The sequence below is a fragment of the Brachyistius frenatus genome, unplaced genomic scaffold, assembly GCF_029030835.1.
Source record: "Brachyistius frenatus isolate BFR_SWC_R1_liver_20210118 unplaced genomic scaffold, ASM2903083v1 Contig_44, whole genome shotgun sequence".
Classification (NCBI taxonomy): domain Eukaryota; kingdom Metazoa; phylum Chordata; class Actinopteri; family Embiotocidae; genus Brachyistius; species Brachyistius frenatus.
In genome coordinates this window covers 1,495,001-1,508,263 of record NW_027210643.1, presented here as the reverse complement: position 1 = coordinate 1,508,263, position 13,263 = coordinate 1,495,001, and the positions used below count along the sequence as shown (strand labels likewise).

The 13,263-nt window shown below is 41.4% G+C and overlaps 2 protein-coding genes across 2 annotated transcripts in view; one reads left to right on the top strand and one right to left on the bottom strand.

The window, feature by feature from the left end:
• Positions 1-93: 93 nt before the first annotated feature.
• On the top strand, positions 94-2,648 carry sf3b6 (splicing factor 3b, subunit 6). Its single transcript, XM_069703101.1, has 4 exons — positions 94-207; positions 778-896; positions 1,813-1,951; positions 2,119-2,648. The coding sequence occupies exons 1-4, from the start codon at positions 178-180 to the stop codon at positions 2,206-2,208; spliced, it is 378 nt and encodes a 125-aa protein (XP_069559202.1). The 5' UTR covers positions 94-177; the 3' UTR covers positions 2,209-2,648.
• A 2,988-nt stretch (positions 2,649-5,636) lies between these two features.
• Positions 5,637-13,263, bottom strand: part of vsnl1a (visinin-like 1a) — a 36,486-nt gene continuing 28,859 nt past the window's right edge. Inside the window, exons 3-4 of the mRNA XM_069703152.1 lie at positions 9,126-9,341; positions 5,637-7,858 (exon numbers count right to left, since the gene is read on the bottom strand). Coding sequence (XP_069559253.1) covers positions 7,661-7,858; positions 9,126-9,341 — 414 coding nt within the window. The 3' untranslated portion in view covers positions 5,637-7,660. The remainder of the gene's footprint in view (positions 7,859-9,125; positions 9,342-13,263) is intronic.

The window sequence follows — 13,263 nt, the reverse complement described above, 5'->3', positions numbered from 1 at the left end:
CTACAGTCATCCTGCGGGGGGCAGCAACTTACTGTCTTTCCTTCCAAGTTGCTCAGTCGGAAACCGGAAGTACGTCACCAGCCAGCCACCGATGCCATTTTGAAGACAAGAGCAAAGAGCAGGGAAGCTGCGTGTTTATTGTTCATCGGCCTTATTTACACCGAATAAACATTCACCATGGCTATGCAAGCAGCAAAACGCGCGAATGTAAGTCTGAGCGAGTCGGGTGGTGTATTATGTGATAAATATAACGAACTTTTTACCTGGTTAGGCTCGGAGCTAGCGACTCAGTTAGCCTACGATTAGCCAGTTAGCTCGCTACCGGATAGAAAACGACCAAACCTCCTGTATTAAACCTCTTTTTATTTATTCGGTTTTAAACAGACTATTGAACTCGTCTACTTGTGGTGGCGGTGTGTTTGCCGCTATCTGCCTTCCGAAGTTGTTTTATTGTTGTTGTTTTTTTAATAAATGTTCGCTAGAGCCACGAGATTGGTGTCTGCTACGTTTGCTTGTTCTAAATAGTGAAGAATTAAATACTGAAATTATATTCTGACTGTTATTATTATCATTACGTATGTTGTGTTTTTAACGGTCATTTTATAAACTAGTCGAGTAAGTCAAGTTATTGTTGTCATTAGATTGACAGACTCTGACAGATGATAATGCGCTTGTATCTTTTGTCGTTTTAGCGGTCGCAGGTTTATTTGTATCCTCTTTGAATCTGTCATCCTTTTCTAACAAATATGTTGGAACTGGTGTTTTTCCTCTTTGCAGATACGATTACCTCCTGAGGTGAACAGGATCCTGTACGTCAGGAACCTTCCTTATAAAATCACCGCTGAAGAAATGTACGATATCTTCGGAAAATATGGACCAATACGGCAAATCAGGACGTAAGTGTTGCAAACTACTGGGATCTCCAGACAGGTCGTGTAGTGGGTCAAAGCACCTCAACTCAAAACAACTGTAAATGCTGACGTGTGTGCACAGAAATGTGTGTGGATGGTGTGTAGCCTGTGCATGCAGTTGAAAGGCCCCCCAAAAAAAGACATCAAATCTAGCCCCATATACTGCTGTGGTATGTTGGCTGGGAGTGGGTTCATTTGAAATCAACCACATTTTTTTACCGGGCCAATAATACAGTTGTGTGCTTGACCTGTTTTCACCATTTTTGCAAGTAACAATATTAAAGCTGTACAAACTCTGTTTAAGTTTTGTGGTGCTTTTGAGAAGCTTCAATCGCAACAGACACTAATTATGTTATATTTTTGCCGTAAGTAATATCACGTAAGAAACTAAATCTAATAGCATAATATATTTGATCAAATATATCGATATTGTGACGACATTGCAGGGTTGAAAATCAGTGCTTTCTCAACATAACATTAAATGGATGAAGTGAATAATATACAGCTAGAACAATCTGGTAAGATCAGAAAATGACCGAAATCATTAATATTGCAGCCTTTAACAGGAAAAGACAACGTTTGTGCCATGTCAAGATATTGAAATATTTAAAATCTATGTTAATATCTAGTCTCCTATCATTATACGATCAAATATATTGGCCAGCCGTACCCTCCATCATGTTCTGCAGATGCGTGTTAACATGCCAAGTGGATCTGGTGATCCTTGTTGATAATAAGCACTAAAAAGGTTTATTTTCTTGACAATGATACATGAATATGGATCAAAGTTGTATTTAGATACATTTATGCACAGTTTAGTGGATCAGGGGCAATCATATGTCAGCGTGTCCCATGTTTACAGCATCTATAATATCTGTCCTTTCTCCTGAACACCTGTTAGAGGGAACACACCCGAATCAAGAGGAACAGCCTACGTGGTGTATGAAGACATCTTCGATGCCAAGAACGCCTGTGACCACCTGTCAGGCTTCAATGTCTGCAACCGCTACCTGGTGGTCCTCTACTACAATGCAAACAGAGTACGTATAAGCATGACAGCATATGCGTTCATAATCAAGTCAAAGAGGAGACAACAATATTGCTTTGGAAGTGAAAAGATGAAAGAATTTACATATTTAGAAAATACAAATTCCTGCAATAATTCCACATTTAATATAGTTTTCTCCATTTGATCAACTCTTTGCAGGCTTTCCAGAAAATGGACACAAAGAAGAAAGAGGAACAGCTGAAGCTTCTCAAAGAGAAATATGGCATCAACACAGACCCTCCAAAGTAGTCTATCCGATACCTCCACGTTTCTATGGTAACCTCCACATCCACAGTTTTGCTTCATCTGTTCAAAATTCACATGTTGCTTGGTTTATGCTGGTGATTTAATTTTTTGGAAGATTTTTTTTTTAGTTGGATTTGTTTCTGTTTTTTTTTAAAACTTTTATTATCCACATTGTATGAACCCTCCTGTCAGCCTGGCAGTAAATGACTTCAGGCCAGGGCAAGACAGCTGTTCAGAATAGTGGAATGATTATAGATTTCACTCTTTACAACATGTTCAAATCTGACAGAGCTGATTGCTTCATTGTTTTCACCTGCAAACCTTTAATTGAAAGCTAATCACAGTTTATTTAGTCACTCAAGTGTGTGATGTGGACTTGAGTTGACCCGCATCGACGATGTAAAGTATACCATTTTTGTAAAATAAATGTTCCTTTTCTAAAAGCCTGTCTTCTACTTTGTACATACTGTGGATGTAGTGTAGTGAAAGTGCTGTCCTCTCCTCTGCGTGAACCCATTTAGATCAATAGACTGTGAATTTTCCACATTTGCACAGGCGTTACGGGGTCTCCAATTCTTGGTTTGCCCGAAGCTTCAAATGGCTTGTGATGAAGTCCCCGGGGATTTAGTGAGATGATCGCCAGATATGTGTGTGTGTACGCAAGCCTCTCTGAACCCTGAATAATCACTGGTATGTTGCTAAAAGAGTCATGGGTAAACACTGCAGGCTTTCTCTGTCGTTTCCACTGGAAAGTTCTTCTGTATAGAGTCACTGGGTTCCTGCCTATTATTATGTCTGTCAGTGTAAAACCACCTTCAAAACAGAGATGAAATAGTTCAAAAAAATACAAAAACCCCTTTCATACCAATATAAAGACATTTAAAAATGTTTGAACGGTGCCATCTGGTGGTTGTACCAGAACATCATTTCTGAAATGTCTCTGATCGGCAGTGAGGGAGGAGGGCAGTAATCAGCCAAATGACACTTGATTGAATTGTTCACAATAAAATACAGTATGCCCTTCTTACAGCTGTAGATTAAAAAAAAAAACCATTCACATACAGCATCACATAAGGCATCACAAACAGTATCAAATACACACACACACACACAGCATCACATACACATGACATCACATACACACACAGCATCGCACACTTTCATAACATACAGTATCGCATACACACACACACACAAACACAACATCACATACACACACATACAGGATCACACACATCACATACACACACACACAGCATCACATACAGTATCGCATACACACACAACATCACATACACACACACAGCATCACATACACGCATACAGGGTCACACACAGCATCACATACACACACACAGCATCACATACACACACACAGCATCACACACAGCATCACATACACACACACAGCATCACATACACACACACAGCATCACACACAGCATCACACACACACACACACAGCATCACACAGCATCACATACACACACACACAGCATCACACACAGCATCACATACACGCATACAGGGTCACACACAGCATCACATACACACACACACAGCATCACACAGCATCACATACACACACACTCACACAGCATCACACAGCATCACATACACACACACACAGCATCACACAGCATCACATACACATACACAGTGTCACATACACACACAGCATCACACAGCACCACATACACACAGCATCACACACAGCATCACAGCATCACACAGCATCACACACAGCATCACACACAGCATCACATACACACACACAGCATCATACACAGCATCACACACAGCATCACAGCATCACGTTAGCTCTACTCTGTGTAGTGTAATAGTTCCCTGAGTATCGTCTTGATGGCCATCTAATTGCACAAATGACACACAGGGCACTCATTACTGTGTGATGTAATACCAGTACAGGGAGCTTTGTTGGCCGCATGGCTTTGCATCATTTGATACTGACTAAATGATCGTAATGATGTATTTAATAGTAAATCTTCTGAAGACATCACCTTGAAGTCCATCAAGTATCCTGTGAATTATTAATTATGACATATCGTATTTTTCGATTAATATATCTGATGTACTCATGTTTCAGCAGCTTTTCATTGTTTTAGTTAGAAGATGGAGCTTTCTGTAGCAGGTTTATACTCTTAGTAATAAGGTTTTATACACTGATCACCCACAGTCTAGGTCGGTGAAGTACATGGGTACATGGAAACATTGCTCAACTCATTTTTTTATAAAACAGATACAGCTGGCATTGGGAAAGTAAACATCAATTTAGTATTACAAATGTATGTGTTGATAAATACAGCCCAGTAAACTGCTACAATAGGTTGACACACTTTCTACCAACCTTCATCAGTTTTAACACTTTGAAATCAATATTTTCAATAGAGATGGCATAAAAACGAGTCAGCGAGGAAGTAGAGGAGTAAAAGTAGCTAAAAGTAATAAATAAGCATTTGAAATAATTAGGCAAAAAGAAATGTCTGGAGTTGAAATAATTAGCTAAAATAAATGGAGAAGGGGGTTGGATCAAATAACTAATAACAATTATTGATAGATAGATAGATAGATAGATAGATAGATAGATAGATAGATAGATAGATAGATAGATAGATAGATAGATAGATAGATAGATAGATAGATAGATAGATAGATAGATAGATAGATACTTTATTAATCCCCAAGGGGACATTTTTTTCACTACAGCATTGCATAAACCACTGAAATATTAAGCTTTAAATTAATGGATTAAAATGTTAAATTATTGGCCAAAGTCATGGTTTAAAATTTGACATTATTTGCCCAAATTAACAAAAGAATAGTTTAAATATCTAGCTATAAGTAATTGACAAACTGTCAAACTAATGAGCCAAAAGTAAGGGGAAGTAAAAAAAAAAAAGGCATTTGAAATAATTTGACAAGAATAATGAATAAACAGCCTAAGTACTGAGCTAAAAGTATTTCAAAATGGTTGTAATAGTTAAAAGTGTTGGAAAAATAGTTGAAATAGTTCACTAAAAGTGTGGATAAATGGTTGTAATAGTTAAAAGTAATAGGTGATATTCAATAGATAATGGTTGAAAAAGTTATGTGTTGTTGCAACTGAAAAAGCTAAAAGTTATGACATTGTAAGCCACAGGTAATGAATAAATGGTTAAATTAGATGGCTAAATGTAACAGATAGTACCAAATGTAACAGATAGTACCAACGTGACAATTCAATAACCAACTTTTGGTAGCGTTACTTAAAATCAGCTTTAAATTCAGATGAAATGAACACATTAGGAACATGATGGGTGGAGTTGATGCAGATGTACTGAAGCTGATGTTCCCATGTCAGGCAAACGGTTGGGATCCACCGGTGTGCGTGTAGATGTACATCTTTGTAAAGTTCAGAGACCAGACAACAGTCCATAGAGTTCCTTTTATTAGATTAAATCACAACACAGGGAGTAGTGCAGCCATGTCGTCAGGGACACAATACATGCTACAAAAGAATCCTTGTACACGGTTGCCATTGTTTACATTTGGTATCTCGATAGCAATAATAGTCATAACAGAGTCATGATTAGAAACATTATCTGGCCGAAGATGTTCATGTAAAGAAGTTCAGGTTCAGAGGGAACAAGCCACACTGCTGCGAGATGACGATGGACTGGTGTGATATATCTGTATTGCAGTACTGTGTTATGACACGTCGCATCTCCTTCATCCTCCGTCAGCTCATAAAAACACCGGTAGTATTACTGCGGGTCGGGAAGAGTCAGGGCCAGGCAAACGTATTTATAAGTGGGCTCACAGGCTATTCTTCTCTCATCTGAGGAGCTGCCACACTTCACTGAACTTCTCTACATTTCGAATGTATCAGTACGTGTACAATGCGTGAGAGAAGGGAGTAAAAAAGTACAAAAAGATTGACTGATTGGTACTTTGAGGGGCGGGTTGACGGGGGCTAATTGTCCAACCTACTTTAGCACATGGCTTTTACAATAAGGGCTGTCCTCTACTCTAGTTACAGTGTTTAATGAAACGCCATTCACTGCTCCTCTCACTGCTTTAGCACTCATTTACTTCCACTGAAAAAGACAAACACGGGCTTCATCTGTGCTCTTCTTTGACACTCCTTAAAAAGAACCTCCTCTGAATTCATCGTATTGATATGCAACGTGTGGGCTATTTGGAAAAAAGAGTTGGATGTGATAGTAACATATAACAATGCTTTCAGACTATAGATGAATACTTTTTGTTGTGTTTCTAATTTAATCGAACTCGAGCTTCATTCATTCTCCTGAATCCTGATTTAAATGTTTGATCTCACGCGCCTCCGGTCCTTCAGCTTCAAAGAAATAAAAATAAAATACAAATTTAGCTCCTTTTTAAAAAAAAAAGAAAAAAAGAATCTCTCTGAAACTGATTCCTCCACATTCAACATGTGCTAATTTCTAATGAGATAGTGTGTTTAAATGCACATGGGGGCAGGGATTTTAGTTCTTAGCAACATATACCACAGCTACAAGGAAACATGCTCCCACAGTTAAAGCAGTCAAAAGAAAAACGTCTCGACAGGTCACGAAAATGACATCCCATACGACGATACTTGAAGAAGGACCTACTGCGGTATGATTACTTTGTACGTCGGTACAAATTGTTCTCACGGTTTTCCTTCCAAGTGTCACCACGCTGCTTTGATAAGGCTTTCTGTCTTCGATTACAGGACGAGAAATGAGGAGATTTTTTTTAAGGCAGAACCTAAAGGCATGCAAATTAACTACAGTTACAGTATTTACTGACGTTACAAGCATGTTTCGGAGGGAAAAGTTGGACGGTCCATCTCTTCTCGAGCTAATATTTGAGAGGATGGATAGAGTGTCTTATTGGAGGCAGATACATTATCGTAGGAATTTGGTTCGGCCGACATTACTCGGTATTATGAAACACGTACAGCTAGCGTCAGTAAACTCGGAACAATAAATAGAGTAGCGTCAAATTCAACGTAGCACATCACCGATGCGCAAGCTCCAGTAGAATGAAACTGTTTGGAAAATACTTTGCACACTTCACATTTTGGCAGTTGATCTTTAAATAATTTAAATAAATATTCATATTTATATATCTCTATATAGTATTTGTGCGAGGTGTTCGGATGTGGTGAGAGGTGTGTGTGTGTGTGTGTGTACTGTGTTGTGAGTGCGCACCCGCACCGTTGCACCCGCACACCGTTGTTATGTTTGTGTGTAGATCGTTTTTTTTTAATTTTTTTTATAGCAAATAACATTCTCATGCACACGAGTGTTTCAAACACAAGAAGCAGATCCATTGAAAGGTAGTCCAAGCATATTTTTGTTCAGTGGAAATAGCTGCAAACTGAATGGAACATGAAATTCTTTCTGTGCAGTCCGTGGCGGCTGGTGGAGCGCTGCGCTCGCCCTCCGGCCTATTTCTGGAGGTCACACTGCAGCAGTAATACGATGGACGGGTCGCTCTTGGCCGCCTCTTTGAACTCCTCCAGCGATATCTGGTCGTCGTTGTTCTTGTCCATCTTGGAGAAGATCTTGTCCACCCTCTGCTCGGGCGTCAGGCCGTCCTCGTTCATCTTCATCATGATCACCGTGCCCACCATCTTGTAGATCGCCTGCAGAGGGAGACAGAGGGCAGCAGAGTTCAGGGCACGCCTCAATTCCCTGGTTTCCTTTGCTTTGACTTGAGAGATGTAAGAAAAGAGAACTCAAGAAACATGAAATGAGGCTTCCTTTTCAGCTGTCAGTTTGTGTTTACAGACGTTTGAAAATGAAAATCAGTAACGGTGCAAAATGGTGCATCTTGGCAGTGCCTGAAGTTAGGCGGAGTCAGGCACTGCAGAGAAGGCAACGGTTGGAAGCTCCGACCACACTGAGCTTCAAAACCGCTCTTCGGGAAACCTATGGGTGACATCACGAAAGGCTACGTCCATTTTTTTTATACAGTATGTGGTCTGTATGGGTTTGGCTGAAACCTGTCGCCAGATCGCCAACTGTAACAGCACCCGCCTGTCGCTCAACGCAGCCCCAACCTGTAACATGCACCACTTCAAAGCTTAATACAAAATACATGGGGAGTAATAAAAGCATTCATCGCTCTTAAAATCATCATGTTCAGTGAAATTAGCTACAGAGATCTGTTAACATGTGTAGTCCTGTTTTAAAGTTGGGCACATTAACACGTGGTCGTATGAGGACCGACCACTGGAATAAACAGTTTTTGGCATTTCCACGCTGACTTCAGGTGACTCTCTGTCCCGGAGCTATCGGCTTGGTACAGATACGTCAAGCAGTCTGCAAATGGACTTCGTTGCTCAAATGCTGAATACACATTAAATCTGATTGCATTTTTACAGCTGTATCAACTTTATGTCCTTATAATATAGGTTAGATGGGGGAAATGTTAGATCATAAATATAAATATATGTTTGACCTGGATCCATTCCAGATCACAGAATGTGTCTCCACAGAGAGGAGCTGCTTTCTGACCTCCTCGGGCCCCAAATTCTGCTTGTCCACTGTGGCCACTTCAGGAAATACACTTATGTGCTTTCTTCCTGAGAGTTAAATGACAACATTGATCCCATTGTTATGTCTTGTTTGTTTCATATGAAGCTGCGGCTGGTTAGCTTAGCTTAGCTTAGGACAAAGAATGAAAAACAGGTGGAAAAGCTAGCGTGGCTCTGTCCAAAGAAAACACAATCCATAATAAGCTTGTTTAATTTGTACATTGTCAGTAGTTCAGAGCTATGCTAACCACTTCAGCTTCATATTTAGCGTACAGTTATGAGTCGTATCAGATTTTTTTCCAGATTGTAAGTAAAAATAATAATCGAATCCCTGTAATTTTCTTAGAATGATTATCACAACATAATTCTTTACCTCGATGATCTCCAACATCTCCACCCGTGTGATCTTGCCGTCTCCGTCCAGGTCGTACATGTTGAAGGCCCAGTTGAGTTTCTGCTCGAAGCTGCCTCGTGATGTGATGGACAGCGCACAGATGAACTCTCTGAAGTCGATGGTGCCGTCGCCGTTCTTGTCGAAGGTCCTGAAGGCGTGCTGGGCGAACTTGGACGCGTCGCCGTAAGGGAAGAACTTGGGAGGAGACAGAGAAGAGTGGGAACATGAGCATATATTCTTTATGATAATGTTTTTCAGTCATTTTAAGCCACTGGGAATTAGATGAGAAGACATTGATGACCTGAAGTAATTTAGTGAACTTCGATTTCCTTTTCTCATCCAGTGCTTTTGGCTCTAACTTTCCAAATCGTCTCACTGCTCTGTGTATTCATGTGTTGGTTTGCAGTGTAAGAAAGTACAGTTACTGCAGGAAATCTGCCACTTCGAACCGACTACAGCCGGCAGTCTTTCCTTTGGGTTCCATCTGAATTCTGGTTCTAAAATCAGCAACAACAATTACATTGTAGTCTTTATTGATCCCTGAAGGTGAAGCTGTCTTTTGTGTTGGACCTTCGACACACAGCAGCCAGGAGCTGGTGGAGTTATTCAGGTCCCACCCATTCATATTCAATCACGCCGAGAAACTTTCCTACACCGGATACGACTCCACACCTGCGACTTGAAGAAGGGTCCCTCGGGTCCACGACCTTCTCCCTCACCGCTTCACTCTGCAGCACCTCCCTGCTGACACCGAACGTGTTCAAATTTGATATCCCTCAAAATCTGGATTAAGTGTTTTCTCAAACTTAAAGGATATGTGAGTGTCACCTTGAGGCGGCTGGAACTCATATTCTCAGCCTTAATGTTAGATTCAACTGAATTTTGACGTTTTGTATCACTTTGATGATCCCTTTACTTCCATCTCGCACCATGATCAGAACTCTTACGTGTCCAATACTTATTAGCAAATGCTAACAAGGTGAGCTAAACTAGTCAGCATGCTAAACAATAAAACTGCTAAACGTCATCATGTTAGCTTCGTCAGTGTGATCATGTTCACATGCTGGTTTACCTGAAGGCACCTTTGTGCCACAGAGCCACTAGTAAGATTTAAACAAATATACAAAATAAACACAATCAAGTATATTCTACCCTAAATGTCATTTGTCAGAGATATTACCTAGTGGATGCATATTTTGATTCTTAAATTTGCAGATGCAGAAGGTCGTTCCAAAAACTGATCATTCTCAACCTCGATCTGTTTGTTTCCACCTCCTCTGCATATAGTTTAGTAAATTCTATGGATCAGTTGCATTGGCTATAACGTAAAGCTCGTCTGTGTGTCGGCAGTTCAAGCCACCCGTGTCATCCCTGCGCGCACACAGGTTCAGGGGTTAATGCAGTAACTCGGTGACCACCGAGCCCCTGCTCCACTCGTCATCCACTGTACACCATGAACCCAGCGGGTCGCCGTGAGAAGCCGAGCGATTCATTAGATGCAACCTTCCACTTGACCTTTCTGGTAAAAACTCTCGGAGGCAATGGGTAATGCAAGCTGAGCACGGCCGCTCTCTGAGTACTCGTGTAAACAGAAAAGGAAGGGATGTTTCAGGCTTCATCAAGGAAACGGAACAAACCAGAAGAGATATTTTGTGTTGTTTTTGTACTTCAGGCCGGGGTCGTTAAAGTTTGTGTTGTTTTGCTGGTGATTACAAAAAAATAATGAAATGATGGTGTATTTGAACTCATTTAAAAAAATACAATCCTTCGTGTGACCTCTGTGGCTTTTGTTTGCTCACATTCTGTGACCGCTGCAAACATATAATGGTAGCCTAAAGGCAAAATAACATGCAGGAAATAGAGTGCTTTTATCATTTGAATATTCCATCTGTCTGCATGTCAAGAGGTCCTGCTTGTACTGACATTTGCAGGTCTAAACAATGAAAAGCACTTTTTTTTAGGGGACAGTAAAACAAAAAAAATATGAACTAACTATGTTTCTGGCGTTTCCACTATTGTTTATCTTTGTCAAGCTGCATCAGCAGATTTGTTGGGCCAGTAGAGGGCAGTGGAAACACAATACAGACACAATATCACCTTTTAAAGCGAACATGATCGCTCACAGTTGCTGCAGACAAAAAGCAACATTAACGTTCATTTAGAGGCTTTTGGCTGACTTCGGAGGTAAATCTGTTTCTTTAGAAGTTACATGCTCTAATATATTCACCAGCTATTTGCTAACTTTGTGTGTTTGCTGTTTAGTGTTGGACTGGTCTTGCATAACCAGAAATATCTCCACCAACAGAACTGGAGACTGGTCTGGCTACACTCATGTCATTCTGTTAAAGGGGAGAAATCGCCCCGACTTGTTTGTGTTTCTGTATCCCAATCCCAAAAAGAATCAAGCGGGTTTGCCTTATGGTTTGGTCTCCACCAACGGCTGAGAACCGTATCTGGCTGATTAGTTACTGAAAGCTCGACTACGTTCACAAGCTAGTTGCTCATTTTCTCCATCCAAAGGTAGCACATACAATTTCACTACGTGTTACACATAGAAATTAATCAAAACAACTAAGTTGTGAGCAGTACAACCAAAACAATGAGCTAAAAGACACAGAAACGCTCCGTGGTGCTATGTTTCAAATGGTGATTATTGGTCGTTTTTTGTTGTGAGTCACCCCGTTTATATTATATATAATAATCCAATCAAATTGTGAATATAAAATATTGATTTTAGCAGCTTTAATCTGTAAAAAAAAGAAGCCAGAACTTTCAAAGCAGTTGGAAAAAAAATCTGCTGCAGTTTATGCAGCGAGCAATCAGGCATGTGTACTTATTTTTTCCAGGCAGTACAAAACTGCTTCACACTGTGTCCTTGCTCATGTGCATAACAGCCTGTCTCGTTATACACAGAAGAAGGCGAGGGATGCTGCCCTGGCCTTTCCAAAGAGGAACAGCTCCAGCATGCACAAACTGTCTGGAGTCACGACGGGAGGGTGGTGGTAAGCCGAGGCCATGAATCCTAATGGGAGAGGAGAGCGCAGTGGATAGGAGATAAAAAGAGGGGGCAGAGAGAAAAAGGATGAGGATAAGGAAGAAGGGTGCGACACTATGAGTCAGTTGGGGTTGCTTAACCTCCCATCTGCAATGAGGTCCCACCTATGTAAATTCTGCTGCAGTGGCAAAGGGATCAGGCTGCAGCGAGAAGTTAAGAGAACGATGTGTGTGTGGGGGGTGGGAGGGGGAGGGGGAGTCAACGAGCAAAGAGATGAGGAGAGACAGAAGAGTGAAAACGGGAGAAAAGATGGAGGAGGAGCAGACTAAAGTAAGTGTGATGGAGGAAGTGTTGGAGGGAGCGTGACAGAAACAGAACTCAGACCCCCGGACCCAGGTCCCTAACGGCCTCTCTGCTCCAGAGAAGCCAAACTAATTTGAGGATGGAAGCCCCCCCCCCGGGACGGTAAGGGCTGGCGCCAAGCTGCCAGGAAGCACATGACACTTTCTGCATTAAATGTGATGTGGCTTCCTTCCCACGAGCGCTGCCTTCCTGCACCCGTATGGTCTTGCCTAGGCTCACACACACACACACACACACACACACACACACACACACACACACACACACACACACACACACACACACACACACACACACACACACACACACACACACACACATCCGGGAGGAACAGGAGGAGGCACGTGGACGGACGGGAAGAGTTGGTAAGTTATGAAACACTTTATGTAAAATGGAGTGAAGAAAAAGTGACATGTCACAGAAGCACATGGAAATGACCGAAAAGACAAGCAACTGTCGCGGACAAGTTAGCGAGTCGGCACATGATTACCATTTAACAAGCGACAGGAGCGAGTCAGGACTTGAAGCGACTGTTTCCTCGACTTCACAGCTTCAGTTATCAGGCTGTTAACATTTCCATTATGTCGTATTCCTCCTCTGATCTGGCCCCCGTTTGCTGTTATGGCTGTTTGATATGGCTGTTCGGGTCGGCCATCAAAGGACAGGCTGAACGCCAGACTTCCTCTGACCACTCGGGGATGAGGCAGTTGGACAGGCACAGCTGGCTTAATAAAGGCTAATGTCACCATGGTTGTGTGT

Coding starts and splice junctions, on each gene's coding strand:
- sf3b6 (XM_069703101.1), top strand. CDS start 178: ATGGCTATGCAAGCAGCAAAACGCGCGAAT. Junction 208..777: donor AAGCAGCAAAACGCGCGAAT/GTAAGTCTGAGC, acceptor TCCTCTTTGCAG/ATACGATTACCTCCTGAGGT. Junction 1,952..2,118: donor TCTACTACAATGCAAACAGA/GTACGTATAAGC, acceptor AACTCTTTGCAG/GCTTTCCAGAAAATGGACAC.